This window comes from Sardina pilchardus, chromosome 5 (assembly GCF_963854185.1).
Source record: "Sardina pilchardus chromosome 5, fSarPil1.1, whole genome shotgun sequence".
NCBI lineage: Eukaryota > Metazoa > Chordata > Actinopteri > Clupeiformes > Clupeidae > Sardina > Sardina pilchardus.
In genome coordinates this window covers 5,504,582-5,531,952 of record NC_084998.1, presented here as the reverse complement: position 1 = coordinate 5,531,952, position 27,371 = coordinate 5,504,582, and the positions used below count along the sequence as shown (strand labels likewise).

At 41.7% G+C, this 27,371-nt stretch overlaps 1 protein-coding gene across 4 annotated transcripts; it reads left to right on the top strand.

Moving 5' to 3' along the window:
- Window positions 1–1,127: 1,127 nt before the first annotated feature.
- arhgap42a (Rho GTPase activating protein 42a) lies at window positions 1,128–24,701 on the top strand. Of its 4 annotated transcripts, none has more exons than XM_062536071.1 (25): window positions 1,128–1,371; window positions 3,144–3,239; window positions 9,001–9,062; window positions 10,867–10,938; window positions 12,378–12,479; window positions 12,567–12,677; window positions 14,787–14,891; window positions 15,254–15,383; window positions 15,664–15,764; window positions 16,056–16,165; window positions 16,396–16,452; window positions 17,080–17,158; window positions 17,667–17,706; window positions 17,872–17,934; window positions 18,105–18,179; window positions 18,291–18,375; window positions 18,539–18,597; window positions 19,309–19,414; window positions 19,587–19,746; window positions 20,129–20,285; window positions 20,780–21,247; window positions 21,917–22,064; window positions 22,271–22,333; window positions 22,570–22,649; window positions 23,505–24,701. In XM_062536071.1, the coding sequence occupies exons 1-25, from the start codon at window positions 1,218–1,220 to the stop codon at window positions 23,591–23,593; spliced, it is 2,772 nt and encodes a 923-aa protein (XP_062392055.1). In that variant the 5' UTR covers window positions 1,128–1,217; the 3' UTR covers window positions 23,594–24,701. The 4 variants fall into 4 exon arrangements, with proteins under 4 accessions (XP_062392055.1, XP_062392054.1, XP_062392057.1 ...); XM_062536070.1 differs by having other exon boundaries at window positions 20,777–21,247; XM_062536073.1 differs by lacking the exon at window positions 16,396–16,452.
- The last annotated feature ends 2,670 nt before the right edge of the window (window positions 24,702–27,371 follow it).

Below are 27,371 nucleotides of genomic sequence, written 5' to 3'. Positions count from 1 at the left end.
ACACTGCAATGCTATCCAGCCACAGGAAACAGGTCGAGATGTTACAGGGTCAAACAATAATGCAAACACACTGAACAAGTCATTTGGAAAAAGAAAGCAAATACCAAAGAGTAATGAAGTGCACGATGTAAACAGCTTTTTATCAGTGCCATGCACATAGGCTACAGTATGTGTCTGAGGCAGGTTCCTGTTCATAATCTTGCATGTCCTCATGCAGTCCACTGGGGGACAGTACGAGACTCTAGGATAAAAATAGTTTTTTTCGGTCCCCCATTTATTCTATTCTAATAGTTTCATAAATATCATGACAGTATAAAACTGTATACTTTGTGTTTCTTGATATCCCTCTACATTGCACCTCCTAACTCTCAGAGGAAATCCAGCCACAGCCAGCGGACTTCACAATCCACTGCTCACTCTTGGGGCCTCATTTATTGAGGGAAGAGGTGTTGGTCTTCAGAACGAGCACAAGATGGCCCCAGTCTGCCGGTGCTTCCTTCGTCCATGGAAATACTCAGATGGGACTTCATGCTTTGCAGCTGATTTTGAATTCATTTTATAACTCCAACTGGCAAATATTAAATAAAGACAGAGTAGAACATATATTGCATTTCAGTTCACTGTGGCAGACGTGACCAGCGCCTCAATGCAGAGAAGCATCCCATTCCTGTCCTAGGCTACTCATAAGAGGAAATAAATCTGCTTTATGCTATTTGATGCAGAATTGCATGCAGACTATTCCTAACAAGTCAACGTGATTTGATGCTTGTAGCCTACAACTTGGGCCTTAAGGATGTGGAGTGTCAACCATGGCATATTGAATAAACTAAGTTTGCTTCTATTTCATTTGTTTGTGATGCAGGCCTACCAGGTGTTTCCTAATTAGTTTTAGTAGTGGCCAAATACGTGCTTCTATATGAAGGATATATTTTTGTTCAGGTAGACTATGTGTTAGGGCAGTGTCATTGTAATATCTAGATCATTTCTGATGCACGAGTGAGTTTTCGCTTGCATGGGAGTTTTGGTATTTTCCAGTAGGAGTCGCCTGTAGTCTTCCTTCAGAATTGCCAGAAGAATGCCGGAAGTAAGACAAAAGTTTCAGGAGATGGTTTTGTAGTTCAAGAACCTCAGCTAGAACCGTTCGGAAGAGGAGGCCAATTTTTAGCATCAAAATCGGAATTTACTCATATGATTTTGGATTTTACTTCTGTTTTACTATGGGTCTTCCAACTCTGGAATTCAGCGATTCTTTCTTGGACAGCCCAGACTTTCGAGAACGTTTAAAATGTCACGAAATTGAACTGGATCGAACAAACAAATTTATTAAGGAACTTATCAAAGATGGTAACATGCTTATCAGCGCACTAAAGAGTAAGTAACAAACCATAACCACTTGTGAAGGCGTTGTTTAGGCTACTATGTATTGCGTTATTACGACTACATTACAGAATAGTGCTCTTTAAATGTATTCTGCGATTTTCTGTCTGGACTCTTGCCCGCTTTCACCATCATTTAATCCGGTTGAATAGGCTGTGTTTTGGAATGTCGACCTCCATGAAATTGTTCTGAATACCTGTTACATGTAGGCCTAGTCTGGATTAGCATATTTAAGAGGTCGTTGCACGGTAAAATTCTACTTCGGGGCAAAAGCACCGCTATAGGAATGGGGCAGTGATTTCTGACTGTCGAGATTGGGCACTTTATTATTCATTTGAACCTCATTCAACTTAAGAACCTTAAACCACTTCACTATCGCAGGGAAAATTGGTTTTCATGCAAATCTAACAAAAAAGTTCAATATACATTGAATACAATATACAATGTAAGTAGAAAAAGACATACCTCCTTAATGCGTAATTTTATATATATTGTAGGCTAATGTGCTATTGCATTATCAGGCTCAGTTATACAACCTACAATATAGGCTATTTAACAGTAACCAAGCCCATCCTTGACAAAATCACAGTAGGTGAGCCTACTGGCATAGTCTACACTCCATGGCAACATGGCTCATGGTCAAGCGTTAACTTGCCCAACAAAGGACACGAAAACCACTAGGCTATCTATTGCGCCATACATTGTGGGGGGCTGATTGAAATCCCACAACCACAGACAACATAGGCCCAAACATGAGAAATAATAACGTTGCAGCCTGTGCAGTGGGACAATGCAAAAGGAAAAAGGCAAAAAATGTCCCACAGAGTTTTGAAAATGTCCCACGGTTTTAACAAATTATGTTCAAGAAGAGCAGAGGTAGTAAACTTATTTCATAGGTAGAATTTTCAATCGGAATTTTATGTTTTCTGTAATGCAGTCATATAATTGCCTAGGCCTAATCATGAAACACACATTGGCAGAAATGAATGGGCAAAATATGTTTTCTCTTCACATAAACGTAAGGAACATTATGTGCACTATAGTTAAAGGTGTGATGTGCTTTTGTGTTTGACTTTAAGTGTCTCAAAATGTGAGAAACAGAAACAAGTTCTTATTATGACAATGTACTGTAATAGGCTACACAATGCAATGCCTAACAAAAATGTCAAGGGCTGCAAAAATCCTTGTTGAGACTTAGGCTGCAGTGCACAAAGAATGGTGCTTGTGTGTCTCAAGAGATTCAGAGGACAACTAGTCACTACTAGGCCCACCTCATTCTGTTCTGTGTTTCACTATTGTGATCATTGTTATAGAACATAGTTTTCAATAATGGCCGGGTTTCCCAAAATCGTTAAGAAGCTCTTAAGTCCTAAGAACTTCTTAGGAGCGTTCTTAGAACATTCTTACAACGCTCCTAAGAAGTTCTTAGCACTTAAGAGCTTCTTAACGTGTTTGGGAAACGCGGCCATTGTCGTGTCCTACTGCACCTAGAATTTAATTGCAAACGTGTGCTGAATGCGTAATCTATACATTTGATAGGTAGGCCTATATCATATGCATTTTAGATTGTTTTCCAATGGATAAGTATCTAACATCCCCTGACTGATTCTGGTACATACATACTATGGGCCAAGTGAATGCAAAGAGTTAAGTAGTTAAGAAGATATTGTACTCTCCTAAACACTTCTCTTTTGACCAAGTCTCATTACCTGTGACTCATACTGATTTGGTAGGCATCATGTCAGCAATGTCCTTTTCTCTTGTAGGTCTGTCTGCAGCTGTGCTGAAGTTCTCTCAGTCTCTACAAGACTTCCAGTTTGAGTGCATTGGGGATGCAGAGACAGATGATGAAATCAACATAGGTGAGTTCACAGAGGTATATCAGGTGAATTCTAGTTGCAACACAAGACAGCTATTTAAGATATGATGATGATTATGAAGCTATAGCAACATACAGTCTTCTCCATTATGTACTGTTATTTTCCATATTCATAGTGAATGTTTTAGATGGTCCCCTGTAACACATGTTTTAATGTAATACAATGGCCAATTGATATTCCCAGGATGAAGTATTTGACTGTGCAAATTTTGCCTGATAGCAGATCCTGGTCTCATGTTGAATAGGCGTAAATAACACAGCTGTTGTTGTGTGCATGGGCAATGAGGCTGAGACCTTGTCATAGATGTATTATAGAATTGTTTTGTTGAGGAACGTCTCTTTGCTGAAGTGAATTTGTCAAGAAGGACTAATGACCTGAATTCCAAGTCTTTGTTGTAAAAAAAGTACATTTCAGTCCGTAATAATATGTTCTTATAGGCTTATAAGTCTTGGCACTTGGCAGCCATCTTGGTAACACCCCTGTGCAGCTACCAGGCAAGATCAGGCTTGTATTTAATTTAATGGCGAGAGATATCCGCATACAGTGGTCAAACATGTCATCAAAACTGTGATTTTACGTTTAGGTCTGACAGAAACCGTTTGAACATGTCCGGGTGCTTACCGTAGGTCTGTTTCAATGAAAGTGGACAAGTTGTTGTGTATGAATTTGTCTTGTGTAGGTGCTTACTGTAGGTTTTACATGTTAATGGCACATCTTGGGAAGAATGAATGCAGTTCATGCTGTGATATATTTTTCTTTTTAAGCATGCAATATCTATGTAAAGTATGACTCAGATATAGCAAGAATTAAGGCTGAACCTACTCATATTGAAATCTATGTTTTGCATAGATTGCAGTTATGTTTATTCCCTGTTGTGTATTAATTGAAAGCACACATTGATTTGACCACAAATTGTGTTGTGTGAAGGAAACATTTGCTTTCGTTGCCATTTTGAAATGTTTAGTCACTGTTAGAGCCTTTAGAAAATGTGTCATTTTTTGCTAGAGTGCTTCTTTTTAGGCCTGTATGAAAGCTGTTTTTAAAGCCTGATGTCAGAGTTAACAGATGCATAAAAGCAACCGAGAAAAACTGTACTTAACAATAACACATTTTTGGGGCCCAAATACACCCCTTCCCCTTCAAAAAAGGAACAATGCCTCTGTTGATTTGATCTCTTGCCATGCAGTTGCCTGGATCTTATTAGATTGCATTATGTATTGATGGAGGTTTCAATAGCTCTTTGCCCCTCTTGTGACATCCGCAACTGCTTTAGATAGCATACCTCCTCAGACAGCGCTGTCTGGTATCATTTCCCAGACTGCTTATAGCTGCTTTTAGTCTGTCAGGGTTCATCCTGAGAGGAACTCCCACCATTTTCTGTCAGCACTGAAACTTGATGCACAACTCTCCCAGTCAGCTCCAAGGGTTCTGTTGGAATTACACAATGTATTTATTCAGACATTTCATAGTTCTAGATTTCTGGATAGCAATCACCAAGAGATGTAGAGCTGGTTCATCTCTCATTTCCAATGACTTGCAATGACATTGCATGGAAAAAAAAGGTGAATTCCTTGATGAGTGAATGTTCCGACATACGGAAAGATCATAAGAAAGAGTCGCTCTCAGAGACTTTAAGAAATAGTAGACTTTAAGAAATAGTGAGGGAATCAATGCATATGACAAGATTGATGTGTCCAGTCACTGCAAGTTGCTAGCCAACTTGTGATATGTGTACCTGTAAAATACCTGAGGAACACTCTTGGGTAAAACGACACCATTCCAAACAAGGCTCAAAGGTCAAAGCCCTGCAGGCCTCATTCCTGGACACACACCATACCAACTATGACCACAGCTGAAACGGCCAATGGAGTGAGGTAGCTCAATACACAAGCATGCCTAAACCTATCACGCTTAACGCTGATAGCATCTTCTCCCGCTTGAATTCTCCAAAAAGAAAGTAATGTTGATGCACTATGAGTGGCTTCGTGGTGTTCCACTTTCTTTCTAAAAGAAATGGAAGAGGAATGACCGCAAGAAACTTGAAAGCTATCTCACATTTTTTTCTCTGGTCCTTTGATGTGAATTAGGTGGAATTTTCCTTGTGATTTCATGGCAGACTGATTATCTGCGTCCATACAGGGGATGGGAAGTACTGTACAGTATCTTTGCTTGTTGTATTTTACGCTTAATGCCAAACTGCAGATGTTCAGCCCTTTCTCACCCTACAGCCTGAGCCTGAGAATGACAAATCTTATCATCAGCATCTGATCTAGCAACAAGGCAGCTTTGTGTCTCTACCTGCAGATAATGGATCAATGGCTTAGCCTTAGAAAGTTTGGCAGTGAAAGTTGCGGATGGATTCCTCTAGCCTAGACAGGATAATGAGCAATACTGTATGGCTTGGCTTTATGTCCAGCTCAACTTTACCAATGTACAGATCAGTCAAACACCTTTCCTCATCACTTTTCAGCTGGCTGGTGCGGTATCTGTGTGACCACTCTGTGTAACACTGCTCAGCAAACACAGCCCTCTCTGTCCTGTCAACTGTGCCAGCCGCGTCCTACACTGCTTCACCAAACTTCTAATCACCTGTAGTAGTCTATTAACTAGCTTTAGGATTAGGCTTTATAAGGACTCTGTCTACCTTGTCTACCTTGTGTTTCCTGTGAGCATACAGAGGCCTGTCTTTCCATCAGTCCAGTATATTGTATTAGTCACTAACAACTGTTAATGTTGAACCTACTGTAGCTTTAGACTGCTGCTTAAGTTATAGTTGAATTTTTCCTGTCAGAACCACCGGTAGATATTGTAAACACCCACACCTTTACCACAGGTATTGTAACATTTGTGAGTGATATTGACATTTCTCAACATGTCGAAGCACTGTGCATCAGTAAGTCAATGACTATTGACTGCAGAGGAACTATTTGTCCAGTTGTCTCATGCTATTCAGGAGTTGGTCAAGACAGTGAATAATGCTATACAAAAATAAAGCCATCTGTGTCAACAGAAGAACTGTAACCATTAGACGTACTGGGATGCAGTTCACCGGACATGTGAACCTGGGTTTACTGTTCCTATAGAGGAAATAGCCTATTCTCTGTGTTTCCCTATTGGGATATGACAGCGTGTAGCAATACACATCTCCTTTAAAATGCAGAAGAGTGTGTTGCAACAGCTTGTTTAGTGTGTTGTAAATGTCTGTTAGTGAGTATGTGGGGCTGAGGTGGAACTGACTGATGCAACAGTTTCATCACAGAGCACTCAATGAGCATGGCCTTATGAATTGTCATTCGAGTATATTAATAGACTGTAACAACACAGTCCTGTAATATAACAACTGACTAACCAGAAAAGACATGAAGGAACAGCTGGGCTAGGAGCAGCTTGATGTGGAAAGTGTTTATATGCGAGATGAGGTTGGAGATGAGTGGCTTGTCATAGTATCAACAACAACAATAGCAGCAACAACAACAATGCATTTTTATAGTGCTTTTCAAGACACCCAAAGTGCTTTACAGAAGTGGGGGGGGGGCTCACTAACCGCCACCAGTGTGAAGCACCCACCAGGGTACTGTTCACATGTGCAATTTAGATGGACTTTCCGGATGTTTCTTACCCAGCTTAATGACTTTCCTTCACCATCTCAGAAGGATCTCCTTGTCTGTAATGTTGGCAAACTGTCTGTCTATATCTAGGCTAGTAAAACATCGCATGTTTCAACATTAAAACAATAGAACTGTAAAATTGTTACAACCCCCAGCTCATGTAAACTTGTGGTAGAACCCCCCTGTTTGAGCCAGTTTAACAACAGTGGTATTGGCTATCATGAAAAGGACAAAGCATATTCTATTTCAGACCATGTATTAATTCCTTTTCTTTAATACCCTACTGTACGTCTGGAGGCAATTAATATGAATTAGCATGTTCTTTCTGAGCAGCTCTGTGCGGTTGGTTTTCTTCTTACAGTAGCCTGTGCACAGTGTTTCAGTGGAAAAATATGAATGAAGCAAGATGTCCATGGCCTCAGTTTGTAGAAGCAGTGTGTTAGTATGCTGAGCTTTGTGTTGAGTGTAGCTGAGTACGGGCTAAGTGAAGGGCTTTGACCCCCTGCTCTTTATTTTGATACGACTGCTCTGTCTTTCACAGCTGTCTACTTTTCCAGGCTTTTCTCCCCTCACCACAGCAAAACCCGGGACATTGACCTTTTTTTATTTCTCGTACCACGATTATCTAATGTCTCTCCAAAACAATCATGTCTTTTTACTGACAGAGACTAGCTCATGCGTTGGAATACAATCGCAATTTGTCACAAGGCTTGAGGGAACCGCACAATTGTAGGGGCCTTTGTGGCGTTCGTTGCTGTTCAGAACATTTGGCAAGAGCAACAGTGCAAGCCCCTTTTTGGGTTGATATCTGTCACAAGTCAACAAGAGATCATTTTGTGTTGACAGTCTACATGCGAACGCAGAGGCTTGTTTGGATTTCATGGCTTTTGTTGAAAATGTTTAATACTTGTGACTTAAACCATGAGCTATGCGTTGATGCATGTATTTGTAAATATTTGACTTATGTACCAAAGATTTTTTTCAGGCCACAAACCTCAGCCTTTCTCTCCCACTCTCTCTGTCGCTCTATCATTCCAGTGTTATTGGTTGTAAATGTTGAGGGGGTTTTATACGTAGTTGACAAAAGTGCTGTGTGAATGTTCACACCACTCCAGTGTTATCAGTTGTAAATGTAGTTTTTTTAAAAACGTATTTGACAAAAGTCTTGTGTGAATGTTCATACTACTTCAGAGCGCGTCATGCCTTTTTTTCAGTTGTACCCAAGGACAACTAATCGTGATCCAACAGTGGATGTTTACTCAGAGTCCTGATTCAGTAATAGATTGTGCGTTGTTGTTTGTTCTGTTTGGTGCCCAAGGGAGTCGCTGTGAAACGCTCGAGCTGCGTTATGCCCTCAGCTCATCGCGCTTATCGCTCCTCATCATGAGGCAGGAAAGTGCTCCCTGTCTCACCAAGAGGCGTTGATGTCGTTTACGATGCATCGACTGATCTAAATACATAACCGGTGTCGTTTACGATGCATCGACAGCGCTAAATACATGACTGTAGTGTAGGTGATGCAATAAACTGCTCTAAATGCATAACTGTAGTGTAGGTGATGCATCAACTGCTCTAAATGCTGTACTGTAGTGTAGGTGATGCATCAACTGCTCTAAATGCTGTACTGTAGTGTACTGTAGGTGTAGTGTAGTGTAGGTGTAGTGTAGTGTAGGTGACTGTAGTGTAGGTGATGGTTACAAATTGTTCCAGGGACTCATTCAGTCCAGAGCCATTAGTGGGAACATGCAAACTGACTGGGCTTTTATGAAACTGATTAAATAAATGCTGTAGAAGTTCACACACACACACATATATATATATATATATATATATATATATATATATATATATATATATACTGTATATATATATGTGTGTGTGTGTGTGTGTGTGTGTGTGTGTGTTTAATAAATACATTTTCTGTTTACATCCCATATGGACGAGTACTCATCTTTTTGACATTTTCAGAATGTCAAAGCTATGGCCTTTTTATGTTCCTACTCATCTTACTGTGCTCTGGTTTAAGCCTTTTCAATGTGTTCAATTCTGTTATTTCAATGGAAAGGTAAATATAGACTAAAGGTATACAGCAGAAGCAACAACATTAACAATACACAATTCCTTTTCTGTTGCAGCTCAGTCCTTCAAGGAGTTTTCTCGACTACTAATTACAGTTGAGGAAGAGAGGAGAAGACTTGTAAGTTTGTATTTCACCAAAACATTTAAAAGATGTTGTCACTGACATTGTCCTTTTCATCAATGATAAATTACCTATTGGGATATATACAGTATATGATATTGTGTCTATTGCATAAGGATACAAAAGCAAGTATTGAATACACACGGTTGTAGAAAACACTAAGTTAAAGAGCTATCAAATTGGATGAACCACACACACAGTATTACCATCTTTGTGTAAAAGTGATGAAAAATGTATGTCGTCAGTGTTTCCAATATTTTGTTCAACACACCTCTTCACGCCCACAGTCTCTGTCTATTTTAAGTCATGTCCAGAGCCTGTTCCATTACCCGGTGACAGGAAAATGTTGATATGATAGTAATGATATGATGTCACATGGCTTTAATCTTCATCATTAATCATATTTAAACAGTTTCAAACGGCTCTGCCCTTGCATATAGCACACCTCATAATTACACCCCAAACTGTGTGTATACTCTGCTGCTCACTACAATTTGGAGAGATTCATCACTTTCATCTAAGCACTCATAATTATTAGGTTACGTTTTGGTGATCTGGTACCATATTTTCACATTACACAACTTGAAACAAACTTGATGTGCAGCTGCAGAAACTAGTCTAGTTGTGCTTTTGAACTGAGAGCCTAGTTTGTAGTATACCGCTGATAAGCCTTACAGTGAGTGAGAGTGTATAATGTTAAAACTGTATGGAAATAGACATACAGTACAATGCATAAAGCAATTGAAATGACTATTTGAACAATGCTGGATGTGATGACGTTCACGATAGATTCTACATTTTATGGGCTAAATCTAAAGAAATATAGCTTTAGTGGTAGGGTGACTCCTATAGTGTTAAGCACTGGTGAGGATACCTGCTATTTTGACCACTGCTCTTGCTTTCTGGATGGCTCTTCATTAAGTTTCACAATACCGACATTGTTTCAGCAAAGTGACTCAGTTCTAGTGGGAGGCATTTTCCCACATCATGGATCAGACTGATCCCAGCGCAGGTTTGTCAGTGGCTGTAAAGGACCATGGGAAGCCTTATCTGTAGCGGTGGTGAGAGAGACCCCTTAAGTAAACATGGATCCTGTCTGCAGAAAGAAATGAGGATATCCTGTGGTGTCTGCTCTTAGTGTGTCAGAGGGGCCGCCAGACAGAAGTCTAGCACATTCAAAGGCATTTCAGGGGGAAAATACCTGGAGGTCTTGAGGTTTATATATAAGACGTAGTAATTCACAAAAGACGTTGTAAATCACAAACACATATCATCAAAAATAAGATCACAAATCCCTCCTGGTCCATAAATTTGGACCTGTCTGCAGACAGCCAAGTTTTAAGTGCGTTTCGAGAGGAAGTCAGACCGCGTTATGACTATCAACAGGGGCCGTACTTGGCAGAGGGATATTGGAGCACAGAGGACCATGTGGAACTTATTTTAGGCTATTCTCTAGTGAGACGACAAGTCGGTCACTTTGTGCCTGGGAAAGTATATAAAAGGAACTTGCATGAGTAATTTGTATGTTTTTTCAATTGGTGCAGTGAAACTTAATGCTGCTAATTATAGCGTCATTATTTTACAGTAAATAAAAGGCACATTGAAAGGAAATGTTTTGCTTCACTTATCTTCATATGTTATGCATCAGCTAATGTTTTTTTATTATGGACTATTTCACAGACATACTCCTGCTCTATTTTCATCTGAGTGAAAAAAGTGATTGGTAAATTGTGAATAGTTTGTGCCAAGACATAAATGGATAAATGTAACAATTTGAATGATTTATGTCCCCTATATTTAGATACAGAATGCGGATGATGTCCTGATCACACCACTGGAGAAATTTCGCAAAGAGCAAATCGGAGCTGCCAAAGTAAGTTCTGCCTGTAACTAGACTGAGCTGCTGGCTTAGTTCCGAAATTCTTAATTCTTAATACCTCAGTTCTTAATTCTTAGTTCTGAGACTTTGAGTTCCTCTGAGGTTCTTTTCAGTCCTCAGGTGAGCTCAGGCTCACAGGCTCTGCCCTTGCTAGTGTTTCATTAGCCCAGGGCTGCTGGGTCCACTCCACATTCCTTCAGCTCTTGTTAAATGTGGCTAGTGAGTGCTGGTCAAACATTAGCTGTCTTGAGCGGGGGGGGGGTTGAGGCGGGGTGGTGCGTAGGCGCTGATGATGACTGCGGCGGTGGTGGCGGAGGAAGAGCAGCGGTGGGAATCCTGATGGCTTGTCGAGCGTGACCCCTGCAGTGGCTGCTGCCGTGCACCCGGGGGCTCAGCCAGATGAGCTCAGCACAAAGCCATCCAGAGCAGAAAACACCCTGCCTTATTTGGGCGTTCTGGTCCTCCACTTTTTCACCCTCTGCTGGGACGGAGCTCCGCTTTAGACGGTGCCTGCTGTGGCTAACGGGAAAAGCTCAACTTTCATGAGGCCAAGCTCACACATGCGTGGACCCACAGCCCCCCTCCTCCTCCTCCTCCTCCCTACCACCCCCCTCTTCTCCCACGACCCCCCCACACACCCCTCCCCTACCTCAAACTCATTCAAACACACACACACACACACACACACACACACACACACACACACACACACAGAGAGAGCACCCTTCCCCCAACCGTATCTGTCTTTCACCCTTTCTCTCCCATTAATAAGTAAAAATAAAAAATTGTGGACGCTTGGCAAAGCGTGTCAAATAGGATGTGTTTTCTTTTGGTACTTGCTAAGTCATTAGTCTGCTCTGGAGGTTAAGTGGCCCTGAAAGGATCATGGGAAAGGTTCTGCTAATGTCAGGAAGACAAAACAAACATCTTGTATCTGGTTTCATTTGCAATCTCAGGGAGGAAATATTTGTCTGCTGGAGGCCTAGAGTTCACGAAGCTCCAGTCGAGCTGATAGGTAGTAGCTACTAATACGGATAAAGAAGGGTAATGCCAGTCTGTACAGATTTCCTGTTTCTGTTAGACTGTTAGGTTTCTCTGACTTGGCTCGTATGATTCGTACTGCTCTGTTTAGCTTTCCGTTTTGTTAATGTTCACTTCCTAACCCTGATACAGTCTGCCACTATTTTCAGAGTATTGTCAGATTTATGTCTGCTATACAGAGCTTTAGCAGACATGTTCAGTTGTATCGTCACATCAAGATTAGAATAAACAAATAAAAACCATCCCAGCTCTGAAAAATGTTAACGAGGGATTTTTACAGTGTTTGTTTATAAATCTTACATAAGGGTTAATGTTTGTGGAGAGGGGTTATCTTTATAATTACAGCAGAGGAAATGCCAGCGTTTGTCAACATTTTTTTTTTCTCCCTGAAGGAAGGAAAAAAGAAGTTTGACAAGGAAACTGAGAAATATTACACAGTTTTGGAAAAACACTTGAATTTGTCATCCAAGAAAAAAGAGGCATTTTTGCAAGAGGTAATAACTCTCTTCCTTTTCCATTTCAAGGCTCCTAAAGTCAAACAATGACTATGACCGTTGTCCTAATATTCACTTGATTTATAGGCAGACACCCAGATCAGCAAGGAGCGACAAGTCTTCTTCGATGCCTCCCTGGAGTATGTTTTCAAAATACAGGAAGTGCAAGAGAGAAAGAAGTTTGAATTTGTTGAACCAGTAAGTTCACTTATAACAATAAACTTGCCGTACTTATTACTGTATGCAGCTGTATGAGGGGCAGCCGTGGTGTACTGGTTAGGGCTTCGGCCTTGTAACCGGAGGGTTGCCGGTTCGATCCCCGACCAGTCCACCACGGCTGAAGTGCCCTTGAGCAAGGCACCTAACCCCTCACTGCTCCCCGAGCGCCGCTGGTTGGGCAGGCAGCTCACTGCTCTGGGTTGTGTGATTCACCTCACTGTGTGTTCACTGTGTGCTGTGTGTTCACTAATTCGGTTAAATTGGGTTAAATGCAGAGAACTGAATTTCCCTCACGGGATCAAAAAAGTATATATTCTATTCTATTCTTCTATTCTACATGAATTACGGCCACTGGGGTTACTACTGGATTGGGGGATTTGACAAACGAGCTAAATGTTCCTGAGTCTGGACTAAATAATTGAAATGTGTGTTTGACCGGCTCATGTGTTGTGGGGGAATACAAGACGCTTTAGAGTACTTGTAAATCCAGTAATGCCAACGCAACTTTAACCAGACTGTTAAAGAGAGACCAATTAGAGAGTGCTGCTGGCAGAGTAGAACTAGTTATGCCCAGACAAGGGGGCATGAAAGCTGCTCAGTCTATGAGGGCTAGAATGTCATCGATCAAGAAACAAATGACACTCTTCTATGTAACAAACTTTATTATATTAAAATATAAAGATTCTATATTTTTAATGTTGAGGTCACACTACAATATGTCTTGGCCTTTGCTTTCTTTAACCTGCATCTGAAGTAGACTACTTACTTGTGGATGCAACAGTAGTGCTATTCCAATAAAATCTGTGTTCTGTTTTGGCTATTAGCGATTCATTCCAGGAGTTTATGGTCTGAGTTGGAGTGCTATTTTGATCTTTTACAGATTCTTTTTTTAGTACCATTATAATCTTTTACAAATACAGAGGCGATTGCATGTGATTTTTAAACCATATGGCACCATTCAGACCTTAACATCAGACTAACCCAACCCACATTGGGCTACCATATTAATGGGTTCTCACTATTAAAACAGGGTTTCCCAAACCCTATCCTATTAAAGGATCCTTGTGCTCCTATAGAATATGGGTGATGTGAACAGCTGTGACTACAGCTTGGGAGGCTGCAGTTGTGGAGGCTTGCACTTTTTAAATATCTTCCAGATACCCCCAATTCACTTCACATTCCTTGTGGGGAATTTGTCTAACCACTACCAATGTGAAGCGCTCGTATGGATGTTGGGTTGGAAGGCAGCTCGCTCACCACATATCTGCAGTCTGGTACAACAAGCCGACCAAGCATTTACCAGTTGCATTTGAGGGCCTCGTACCAAGCCATGATTGTGAATGAGCTAATTTGAGACAGAAACACCAGGATTCCGACCCCGAGTCTTTACGATAGGTGTCTAGGATTCTTTTACTACCACAGCCGTCGCAACCTTGGGGTTTTTATGGCTCTTCCAAAAGATGGCACGTAATTATGGTGAAGTGTCTCCCCAGTCCGTTGATTTGAGGCACGGGGACTGTCACAGGCCGCATGCTTGGTGTGGTCTTCTGGCCCCCAACACTTATTTCAGCAGCAACTTGAACTTTCCCAGAATGTCTTCCAAGAGGAAATGGCTGAAGGGCATCCAATCTCAGCAGGGAGAGGGAGGGAGGGAGAGAGAGAGAGAGAGAGAAAGAGAGAGGGAGAGAGGGGAAGAGGATTAGTTGACCTTTAGACTGTAATCCAATAGCTTCATTTCATCCAAAGGCAGAATAGCAATCATTATTTCACAAAGAGTTGGTGAAACTGAACATTTGATTATTTTCCAGCCATTTGATTGAATAGGAAAACCATCATTTCACCAGCATCTCATCCGGCAGTCACTGCCTTTACTGTTACTGACTGTTGAAGCTATACTACTTGTGTTTAACTTTTAACCTTCAGAATTACTCAAAATGAAATCCATTTCTCTTTTCTCATCCTAAATAGGATGTTTATAGTTGCACATCAACATTGGTGGCTCTAGTGAGGATGTGAGATATAAGCACTAGCATGTAAACATGTGATCATGGCGGCCATGGCTCCTCAATGTCCTCTCTGCCCCCACAGCTCCTGGCCTTCCTCCAGGGCCTCTTCACCTTCTACCATGAGGGCTATGAACTGGCCCACGAGTTCGAGCCCTACAAGCAGCAGTTGCAGTTCAACCTGCAGAATGTATGATTTTTTTACACACCTTCTGTGGACAGTATTGCTATAGTTAGGCTCTCTATCTCTGTATATGTTTAGAAGGTTCTCTTTGCAGTCACGAAATTCAAATGTATGCGATGGTGCAGGATTTTTATGTTATAGCACTGTATAGGTCTTATAGTCATGTATGGCCCAAGCAATGTGTGCCTGAGGGGTGTATTTTATTAATTAAGTTTCATTAATTAATGATTGTGCAGGACTGAATCCTCTGTAGTTAGATGCTGTATTGGGAAACCTTAAAGTGACATCTCCATTCTCTGCATAAGTAAGCTTCCAGGCAGACTGCTCGTATCAGTCGGTCACCTTCCGCTGTGTTTGTGTCTTTGAAGACGAGGAACAACTTTGAGAGCACCAGGCAGGAAGTGGAGAGGCTGATGCAGAGGATTCGCTCGGCTGAGCAGGACTTCAAAGCCCCCGGCCAATGGACAATGGAGGGCTTCTTGTACGTCCAGGAGAAGAGTGAGTGTCCGTCCAAAACAGTCCTCTCTCTGTCTCCGTGCCATCATTAATCCCGTGTCCTGTACAAAAGGGCAAACCTGCACTATGGAGACTGTTTTTTGTGTGTCTTTCATATCCGGCGATACTAACAGCATGTACAGTCAGAGACGGGCTTGCCAGCGTCCTCTTTGTTTTGCGCTGTTTTGCTGACCTACTGCACTTTCATCTGTGCCTCTCTGTTTAAGCAACACCAAAGGCACCATATTTAATTTTGTGGTGGTGGGGGGGTTGTGCACTACAGGGCCCCTGGGATGCGCGTGGAGTCGTCACTACTGTACTTACGAGAAGGAGAGCAAGATGTTCACCATGAGCAACACTGAAATCAAATCAGGGAGCAAACAGGTAGAAATATTGGTGTATGAAAAACCTAACATCAAATTGTTTCTTAGACAACTTCTTTCATATGACGTTGTGGAACAATCCTTGCAATCCCACATTGAGTGACAATACATGTTAGGTTTGAGTAGTATTTACATTTTGTGTTTGTGTAAACTTGTATAGGAAATTATGGGTTGATGTACATTTTTAATTTCCGTTTATGTGGGGCGGACAGTGCTTTCTCAGTGCCTACTCTGAAGCAGCAGTCGAGCAGTGCATGTCAAGTCATCCTTTGCTTTTTTAATCTCCTAAAAGAACGGTCTTGTGATGAGCTCGCCTGAGATGTTCAAGCTCAAATCGTGCATAAGAAGAAGAACCGACTCCATCGACAAGCGCTTCTGTTTTGACATCGAGGTGGTCGAGAGGTTTGTGCTCACTTCTGTTTTTCTCCCCCTCACCTGAAACTATGTTACCTCATGTGAAAACATGTTTCCAAAAGCGAGTCTAGCCTAGAAGGCAAGAAAAACAAAAGATTGTGTTTAGAATAAATCTTTGCCAATGTCCTCAACTGCAAGCATCTCGTTTATGTCCTTGAAATAACTGTTTGTCCTCTACCTATCCCTTCCCTCTCTTTTTTGCATCACTCCATTCGAAGAGATAGCACATATCAAGGAATTCTATTCAGTCCCCTGCAGTGTTTCTATAAAGTGCGGTATGTCCGTAGATTCATGCCCACCATGATTCTGTACTGCTTGCATGTTGCTGTGTTGCTAATGATGCACAAGCTGCCAAGAAACAGCAACTCTCGACATCTGCCTGAAAACAAGTCATGTTGACTAACTGCTTTACATCCATTGATTAATTCATTTGGTAATTCTCGACATGGTGACCAGCTAAAGCCTCAGGTTCTAACGGGGTTGCCGTTCTGTTTGCAGAACTTTTACTTTGCTTTGGATAATTCACTTCTATCATACTTCCATAATTTGAACTTTGTGACGTTAACGTCATAATCACTGCATTTTTTCCAGATTAAAACAATAGTACAGCTCACAGTAAAGGTATGGATTATAGCAAGGCTGTTCACAATGATAGCCATTTTTGCTTCACAGTTGCCAGTGCTTTCTGTCCTACCCACCCAGATTACAAAATAAATAAATAAATAAATGAAAGATAATAAATTCCTGAAAACAATGACTCATCTAATGACTAGTTCTTTGTCTGGAGTGATAATTAGTCATGCAAAATGTGTAGCTTAACATAGCACCATATTTCTTTGTGTGTTTTGTCATGAATTGAAAGGTCGATAACAAGTAGTGTTTGTGTTCTTGGTCTTTTTTAGACATGGGGTGATAACTCTTCAGGCCCTGTCTGAATCCAACAGACGCCTATGGATGGAGGCCATGGACGGGAAGGAGCCGGTATGAAACCATAAGCTCTCTCTCACTTGTTATTTATAGTTTCATTTGTTATGAAACGCGGACACGCCACAGTGAGAGTGAAACGTGAAGTGAGAACCAAACTGGTTGGGTGAACAGTGTGCACACTCACCACACTCACATGCACACAGATTTTGCCCAGGTAAGGTATGTAGTGCTAGTTTCTCTGAGATTGAGAGAGACTCTGGAATGTTGCCAGCGTCAAAGGGCTAGTACAGGCATCTGACAGCTGATTTATGGGGCGGAAGGGTTTGATGCAAAAGTATTGCAGGCATGTATAATTAAGATGATGATTGTTATGCAGTCTGTCTTGTGTGCAACACGTATTAGCATTGCAATGTGGTCTGTTTTTGGGTGCAATAGGTCTTAGTAATGCCACTTCTGCTCTTCCAGTCATTGCACTTGGCCTTCTGAACCTTACATGGTAGAATAACGTTTTCAAGCTTTAATTATATAGTTATTAACTCAACGTGCATTGTTTTATCTGCAGATATACACACTGCCAGCTCTTCTCAGCAAGAAAGAAGAAAGTAAGTGTGTGTTACTGGACGTCATGTTAGCAGTTTTCACATTTGTATCTTTATTCACACTGGGGGGGTATTTTACGTAGCTCTCTTTGTAATTATTGTTTTGTTTTGTTTTTGTATCATGTCATAATGTAACTATGGGTATTTTATCTTCTTGTGTTTGTGCAGCTTTTTTAAATGAGACCGGCTTCAACTTCGTAAAGCAGTGTGTTCATCTTGTGGAGACACGAGGTTAGTTTTTTTAAGCTGTCGGTCTTCAGTACAAAGGTAAAATGTATACGTAGTAAGGTATTATTCAGTGTGTAAATGTGTTTGACATTATATATTTTATTCAAACGCTATGAGGTTTGGGCATACTGTGTATTTGCGCTGATTGATGGGTTCTCATGTTGAACCCGCAGGCATTAATACTATGGGGTTGTACAGAATAGGAGGAGTTAACTCCAAAGTGCAGCGACTGATGGCTTCAGTATTTGGTATGTCTCTATCGTCCCTTTCTGCAAACAGTTCTGAGGACTAAATGCTTTGTAAGTAACATTTCATTGCAAAGGCTTCGAGTAATAGATTAATATCTTTTTTCTTTTCAGCACCCAAGGCATCCGTTGACGTGGACCTTGACCCGGATACGTGGGATAACAAGACGATCACCAGTGGTCTCAAGAATTACCTCAGGTGCGCACGACAAAGTAAAAAAAATGTCAGCTCTAAAAATGAACATCTACTGCACTATCTATAGCTACATCTTTTCCCACTTTACTGAAGTAGGTACTATATCTGAAACCCGTCATGGCATCGTCTGCGAGGTTAATTAGACTGCTCCCCTCTGTTCCACCAGGTGCCTGTCTGAGCCACTCATGACCTACAGACTTCATAAGGATTTCATCATGGCAGTCAGTGAGTGCTCATCGTCACATGCTTATGATGTCATCACCTTGCTCGTGCTGATGTGATTCACAGTGCAGTGTGATCTAACTTGGGTAGTCTGCACACAGGGGTTTTCCGGATGGTTTGTCGTAATTGTTGTTGAACAGTTACTCACCTACTCACCCACACTAAATGAGCTACAGTATGTGGAGTTCCGTAGGATTCGAGTATTCTAGAATACAGCCTCATGGTACTCTTGCATTGGCTTGCATTGTAGTTACTGTAATTCAGTGGCCACACAGAGTACAAGGTAATGGTATTACAAGACAGCTGGCCCAGCGCTAGTTGATTGAGTTGCTTAGGTGTTTTTGACATTACAAAATGCTACATAGCACCTTTAAACATCAATGAGCCCATTTCACAGTGTCCAGGTGTCTGGCCTAGTTGATGTTAATGATGCCTTAATTGGCAGGGTAAAACATCTTCCTGTTTCTGTCTTTCCTGTAGACTGAGCTGTTCCAGAGGAAGTTAGTTTACACAGTGGCGACATCTTGTGAAATGGGCTAATTGTTGATAACGGAGTGTCAACAGGCAGTTTATTTATAGTCTGAATATCTGTAGCTGTAGGCTATAGGAGACTATCCAACTTAACCCATGACCCATAAGTGTACTGTATTTACAGTTGGGAGTGAACCACAGGACTTTAACCATTTCAGATTTCATGTCATCTACCCTTTACAGAGTCTGATGATCAAAACTACCGTGTGCGAGCAGTCCACGCCCTGGTCTATAAACTGCCTGATAAGAACAAGGAGATGCTAGATATTCTCATCAAGCACCTGCTGACGTAAGTTATTTTATATATATATACATATATTATATATATATATGTTATCTCTCTATCTATCTATCTATTTATCTATAAGCTGGTTACCTATGAAGAGGTGTAGTGTGATGTACCAGACTGGTCCACTGTCATACAAGGTGTGGTTGAGGTAAATGTTTGTTTGCTTTGTCAGGGTGTCGACTCACAGTCAGAAGAACCTGATGACGATCTCCAACCTGGGCGTCATCTTCGGCCCGACTCTCATGCGCTCCCAGGAGGAGACCGTCGCCGCCATGATGAACATCAAGTTCCAAAACATAGTTGTGGAGATTCTCATCGAAAACTACGAGAAGGCAAGTCGCCTATCACATCACATATTATCACAACAGGATGAGATAAAAAAACAAAAAAGATTGAAAAAAAAGAAAACCACGTAGAGAGCCGAAGAGTATGAAGGGGCTGGTTTCAGAGGAAAGCTGAGAGCATGTGTTCCACGTCATGTCTCTCTCTCCCTCTCTCTCCCTCTCTCTCTCTCTCTTTCCCTCTCTCTCTCCCTCTCTCTCTCTCTCTCTCTCTCTCTCCCTCTCTCTCTCTCTCTTTCCCTCTCCCTCTCTCTCTCTCTCTCTCTCTCTCTCTCTCTCTCTCTCTCTCTCTCTCTCTCTCTCTCTCTCTCTCTCCCCCCCCCCCCCCGGCCTGCTCCAGAGGAGCTCTGACGCCTGTGTTTACGTTGGGCAGATATTCCAGCAGCCCCCGGACCCCAACGTTCCGCTGCCCCAGCCTCAGTCCCGCTCCGGCTCCAGTTCCAGGCGCAGCCGGGCCATCTGCCTCTCGTCGGGACCCCGCAAGTCCAGGGGCCTCTACACGCCCACCCTCTGCCTGGCTGACGCAGACAGTGAGCGAAACTCCAAAACCGCTTGTTTGCCTAAAACCAGACGTGGACAATGACTATCCTTGGCCTCAGAAGCTAAACATCCTACCACAAATTTGTTCCAACTATTCACTAAATTGGCGGATCCTAGTTAGCACAACTCTTTGGGGGATCTGTTGATTATGTGCTAGGTGTTAAGAGCATAAGCAGAAGGGAGACATGGCAGGACTTTTACTTTCTGAAGCTGGGATGTCCACATTTGCTTGAAACACATTGATTTTTAGAAAATGACATAGAAGTAGTGAGCATTTTGACTACACAATGAATGAAAAAGGCGTTGAAGTAGGTTGGTAGGCAGGCTGATTCTACTTGATTATGGCTGAATACCTTCATACTTTGTGTCTGTCTCTGTGTGTGTGTGTGTGTGTGTGTGTGTGTGTGTGTGTGTGTCCTCTCTCCCGCCTCTTTCCGGTGTTATTTCTCCGCTCTTTTTTCCGTGCGTTCATCTTCCCCTGAAGGCGACACGTTCAGCAGCAGTCCCAGCAGCACCCCGCGGGGCAGCATGGAGTCGCTGTCCTCCCACTCGTCCGAGCAGAACAGCCACTCCAAGGCCGGCTCGCCCGCCCACCACAAGAGCGGCAAGCAAAGCGCCACTGGCGCCCTCTGCTGGAGCGTGCCGGCAGCGCAGCAGCCCTCCAACGGGCCCAAGAGCCCCCCCGCCACCGCCGCCTGCACCAGCAGCCCGGAGTCCAGCTCCAAGGAGGACGGAGCCGCCAGGACGGACGGCGAGGGGGAGGGGGAGGCCGAGGGGGAGGGGGACGGGGACGCGCTGAGCGTGTCGTCCCTCACGCCCGTGGTGGGCCGCCGCTCCCCGACACCGGAGGTTCCGCAGCGGCCGCAGGCGGGCGTCAGTGGCGGAGAGCACCGGGCCGCTCACAGGAGCCTGTCCACATCCTCCTCCCTCACGTCCCTGCACATCTCGGAGGGTAAGATGTGTGTGTGTGTGCGTGTGTGTGTGTGTGTGTATGTGTGTGTGCGTGTGTGAGAGTGTGTGTGTGCTCACAGGAGCCTGTCCACATCCTCCTCCCTCACGTCCCTGCACATCTCGGAGGGTAAGATGTGTGCGTGTGTGTGTGTGTGCGTGTGTGAGAGTGTGTGTGTGCTCACAGGAGCCTGTCCATATCCTCCTCCCTCACATCCCTGCACATCTCGGAGGGTAAGATGTGTGCGTGTGTGCGTGTGTGTGTGTGTGTGTGTATGTGTGTGTGCGCGTGTGAGAGTGTGTGTGTGCTCACAGGAGCCTGTCCACATCCTCCTCCCTCACATCCCTGCACATCTCGGAGGGTAAGATGTGTGTGTGTGTGTGTGTGTGTGTGTGTGACAGTACATGCTTCCTGTCTGTGAACCATTCAGCAGGATATGTTCTATGTGAATGAATGAATGAATGAATGCAAGCCACGCCACCATTGTAAACATTGAGAGTCTTTTAGTTGCTCAGCCTGTCTTTTATTGTGTGTAAAGGGAAGTTACTCACACACCCCTCACCATTTATACCCTTCATAGATAAGGAACAGACTTGATAAGGACAATAGTACAATAGTACATTATATTTACTAACGGACTATTTTACGTCTTTTTTTTTTTTTTTCATTCAGGCTGCAGAAGTCTTCATGGTTCAGTTCAGAGCCTGGCATCCAAGAGAGACAGTCTGAAAACGGACCCTTTGCCTGACGTACCACCTAAACGGTGCGAACGCAGCCGCCTGGATACAGGAACCACTAATGGATACAAAAGGCCTGTGAGGTAAGGACACATCATACTGTAGATGTTTCGGATATGACCATCCCACACTCCTGTTTGCACTGGGTTTCACTGACATATGACTTTGTAATCAACTCTGTCACAAGGCAATTGCTTCTGAAGATGAAATGTTTGAAATGTTCGCAAAACAAATAAAATGGATTTGTGTCAGGATGTCTTAACCAAACTTTTTTTTTCTACTATTTCAGTGTGGCCTCAAGAGCTTTGCTTTTTGAAAACTCTGGAGAGACCAAACCCACCTTAGATGGAAGGTTGAGTAGCTGTTTCTTTTTTTTTAATTTTTAGTACTTTAGCTTTTTACATAATGTAGTGATTGATAACGGCAAAGACCACGATCCATTTGATATTACATCTAAGAATGCTTTTAGTATTTCCTATCTGTATTTACAAATACATCTGAGTTAAACTTTTATGTTGTATACAATGTCTATATATTTGCTTGAATTGTTTTTGTCATATATACGTATTCGTTGGTGATATTTTGCAGAGATGCGAAGGCCTTGTATTCCTGTATGGCAGAACACAGCCATGAACTGAGCTTCCCCCAGGGGGCGATATTCTCTAACGGTATGATATTTCAAATGAACACATTTGTTGAAGACAGGAATTCTGTTGGGCCTATTTTTTTATTCCAGCTTATCCAATTTATTTTACCCTACTTATTTATACACTTACTGGCCCAGAAAAGTCACTCAAGCGCAAAACTGTTCATTTACTGTATTGCATTAATAATTAGCTCTCTCTTTGTTTTAGTAGTCTCGCATGCTTAGGTTCCACCAGTTAGCATCACAGATGATTGATTTGTGATGGTGACTGGCGGAAAACTGTGGGCCAGTGACTGGCCAACCAAATTGTTACCTTTGCTTTACAACCCGACTTGAAACCATTGCTTATGTTGAACCCTTTTAAAGTGTAAACAACGCCGAGATCATGGGCTCACTCCTCTGGAAGATGTATATCTTTAACTCGGTGCTAAACATAAGTGTATCACTTACAAGGGAGATTCCATCTGTTGCTCATGTGTTTTTCTTGTAGTTAATATTATGTTGAAAGCAACTTCTTTTTTTTTTTTTTAAGTATGTTTTTTGGGCTTTTTGCCTTTATTATTACAGGATAGTGAAGAGGTAGATAGGAAATAAGTGGGAGAGAGAGATGGGGTGGGATCGGGACATGACTACAGGCCGAATTCGAACCTGGGTCCCCGTGGGCACTCGGACCCGCATATGGTATGAGCGCTGTAGCCTGCTGCGCCACAGCGCCCCCTGAAAGCAACTTCTTAGTCAGAATTGTTGCCCTGCCCAATGAGAAACTCTGACCCTGCCCCTTTCATGTCAGCAGGGGTCAAAGTTTACTGTATAATGTGTAAATTGTTTACTTGAAATACTTTATGTGTGTGTGTGTGTTTGTGTGTGTGTTCAACAGTGCACGCTTCGGTTGAACCTGGTTGGCTTCAAGCAACATATGAAGGAAAAACTGGACTAATCCCAGAGAATTATGTCGTGTTTTTGTAAGGAACAAAAGCAAACAGATTTTCCATGGTATCCATGGTGTAAGTCTTGTGTTAAATATAATGAAATGTTTAACATTTGTGCATAGTCTGTACATAGGATGGCTGAAACATTTGGTCAAGACTCAGTGTTATGTTACGCTGCAGGTACATGTGTATTGTAATGAGTCACTAATAATACACATAGTGTATTCAGTATCAAGAAAATTACGTTTATATATAAAAGGGTTAATAATATAAACTCATTATGTTGACAAGTTGCAAAGTTTATTCCAATGGTACATTGTTACACCTCCTTAGGACCTCACTGATGCATTTTATTAGTCCCTTGCTTAGACACTTTACTATCATACTACGTGTGACTGGAGCCAGTAACGCTGTCCTTACACCTTACCATTAAAGGAGAATTCTGGCCATTTTTCACATACATCTCTTGTTTCTCAAGGTTACTGAGTACTGTCGGTATGAAAAAAAAAAAAAAAAAAACGGAAAATCGGTGCTACAGATGGCTACAGTGCTACACTCTGTTGGCATGTCTATGTCAGTTTTTTTTTCTTTTTTTTTTTTCTCACAGCGACAGTACTCGAGACATAGTGATCTATGTGAAAAATTAGATAGAATTCTCCTTTAATATGTTCAAATGAAGATACCGCACGTCAGTTGTGGTTACATTGTTGTTGTTTTTTAACCAAAATAGGAAGAAATAATAATTCTATAATATTCTACCTATTTTTTACATATGGCAAAAAATAGATAATTATAAAATAATTGTATGTTATTTTGGTTAGTCAGTATTAAACCAGCTACACTGATAGAGAAGTATTTTGCTGTTATGGCATTGTACAGTGTTATTGTAATAATATGAACTCACATAAACTTTGTGATGGCTCTGACAACTAGGTACTGTAATGTTCTACTTAACTGTAGAGGTATATCATTGTTAATTACTACAGTGTAAGCTGTAGATCTAGTCAAATGATCACTGAAATCAAGTAGCTGTTGTACATGTAGGTTTTCTACTGTATTTTCCCGACACTGGTCTATCATTTCATTCCATGTATTGTCTTATTTAATGTACTTACCGTTGTAATAAATAACTACAATGCCTTAAACACCAGAGGAAAGGTGAATTGTGGTATTTTTGTTGAACCACTAGTCACTACTGCTACAATAAAGTAATAATAATTGATTAGACAGATGTACAGTAGTACTTACCCAGAGCATCTCAAGGTAAATTAATTACTTGTTAGATTTTGGCTTTTGAAGACAATCACTAAAAAGAGCCAAGGAGTTGCTTGAGGCTGCTGAAAAGGCAAGCTAATGGTTATGGCTGAGGTGCTAGCAGGCTAATAGGGGTCATGTTATGACCTGGGTTGACTCAGACAAGAAATCCTGTTGCTTTGTTTCTGGAGTGGTACTGTGTCCCAATCTATCATGTGTGTGTGTGTGTGTGTGTGTGTGTGTGTGTGTGTTGGCGGAGTTTGGTCGTTTGGGAGGTCTTTTGGTTAGTCATACAGGCTTCTGGTAGCCCTTATGGATACCAGGTGCAACATGTGATGCAGTTGCGACTGCCACTAGCCAATTATGTATTGCATTGATGTTGCATCTCGCGTCATGTTGTGTAATGTGAAATTGGCTTACATGTAGTTGTTGATCGGAATTTAACACATTTGACAGCAACCACAAAAAACCATTCATAGGCTTTCTAGTCATTTGACGACACTGCATCGAGAAAAGAACCATGAACATGAAATATTCAGTATATAATATAATATAATAATATATACAGTATATATTATTTTTTTGTAATTGCACAGCTTTACGTTACTTTTACACGCTACTAGATGCCTCAGTATAGTCAACTCTATGTACTTGGCATTACCTTCATAATTAATTAAACATAAACTATATCCACAATTCTGTTAGGATCATTTGGTTTTGCAACATGCAAATCCATAAATCTCATCAGCCAACAATAGCCAAGTGTGACAAAACATTTTCCAAACATTTTTTCTACATTTGTCTTTTTGTTCTATAAACCCCAAGTATTGAAATGTTTTTTTGGATATGTTCCACATATTGTAGTGCTATGATTTATCAACTCAAAAACTATGCAGTTGAAAAGAGTAAATTTGAGACTGTCTTGCTGAAAGCACTTGTCTGTTTAGTCAAAGGGGTGTGCCGAGGGCGACAGTCTCTCTAAACAATGGACTGTAGTTCTGTGTCCAACACCTCAACAGTGCTTCCAGAGTCCAAACATGTCTAGCTTTCCTCAGCACTTCATCCATTCTATTAAATTATGTAACAGGTTTGTTTACAGTCTTAAAGGAACAGTCACTGATGCTAACACAGATTTTGTTCATGATGATGTGATTTGGTTGGCTATATGAAATGTGCTCTAAAATGTCTCCGTGGTTCACTGGTCTATGGGGACATTGGTGGTGGTCCCTGCCCATGCTCTTATAGTGTCACTGAAGGCAACCCTGTTTTTTACTCACTGGTGGTCCTTAAGTTGTTTCCTGTATCTGAATGGTGGTCCCTGGGTCACAGAGTTGCTCTCCTGCTGTATATGGGATACCATTGGTCTGTGTGACTGACCAGAAGAAGAGACAATATATGTTTAAGTTGGCTCAGCTCCATAAGTCTTTAATCTTCTGTCTCTGGTGAATTAAAGTAGCTTGGAAAAATCCAAACTCATTCACCAAGGCGAATAGAGTCTGGACACACATGATGGGGATTCTTTTTCCAACACTTGCATTGCGACAGACACTAACTTTTCAAATCATTGGTTCAGCCTTACCAATCACATTGATCAGAGATTCCTAACTCTGCCCTAGTTCACCTAAACGTCATAACTTGACAATAAACAGCACCAGAAAACAATGGGTCTACCTTTTCTGTATTGTTTTTTTGTTTGTTTTTATGTTTGCAGGTGTAGGTGCTACAGTTTATCACAATAAGTTTCAGTTTCGTCTTCCCCTCTCGTTGCTGACTGGCCTGACATTTTTCTTGTCTAAGGGAAACATTAGTGAATTATCGAGTCCCAGACAAGAATCTCCCTGAAAGGTCCTAACGTTTAAATATAGGAATTCATTTTTGTATTGATAATATTAAGATGAGACTCTTTGTATATTTGCAAATGCATTACATGAGTCCCTACAAATCTGACACAATGGTATAAGACACACCTCTCTCAGGCCTTTTTGATGAAAGGTTTTTAAAAGCAATTAATTTGGCAAGTAGAAAATGGCAACATAATGACCTCTATTATTGGCCACTCATAAATTCTTCCTTAATACACTTTTCAGTAAAACTTTTGCAAAGCCTACATGGTTATTGCTGTAATAAAGAATTAAGAAGAATGATCGGTAACATAATGGCCTCTCTATAAATAGACAGATACATAGATACAGATAGATAGACAGATAGATTATGGTATTACAGCAGCAATTAATACAAGTGAAAAAGTAAATACAACTGGATGTAAAGTCTCTGTGCAGTAGTTGTAAACTGTAAACTGTGCATTGTCTCTCAGAGGAGTCTCCTCTCACGGCACAAATGGGAGTTACTGTAAATAGTTATGGCAGTGGGCAGGAATGATTTCCTATAACGGCCCTTGTTACAGCGAGGTTGAAGCAACCTCCAGCTGAAAACCGTCCGTTGTCTGACCAGGAGTTCGTTCAGTGGAGGTGAGGTGTTGTCCATAATATTAAGGAGTTTTTGCAATAACTTTCTCTCAACAACCAACTCTAGGGGCACAAGTGTACTTCCAGGCACAGAGC

What these genes read in the sequence shown, in the direction of transcription:
- arhgap42a (XM_062536070.1), top strand. Translation starts at nt 1,218, where the DNA reads ATGGGTCTTCCAACTCTGGAATTCAGCGATTCTTTCTTGGACAGCCCA. An exon ending in GCTTATCAGCGCACTAAAGA is followed by an intron (nt 1,372 to 3,143) that starts GTAAGTAACAAA and finishes TTTCTCTTGTAG; the next exon opens with GTCTGTCTGCAGCTGTGCTG. An exon ending in TCAAATCAGGGAGCAAACAG is followed by an intron (nt 15,765 to 16,055) that starts GTAGAAATATTG and finishes ATCTCCTAAAAG; the next exon opens with AACGGTCTTGTGATGAGCTC.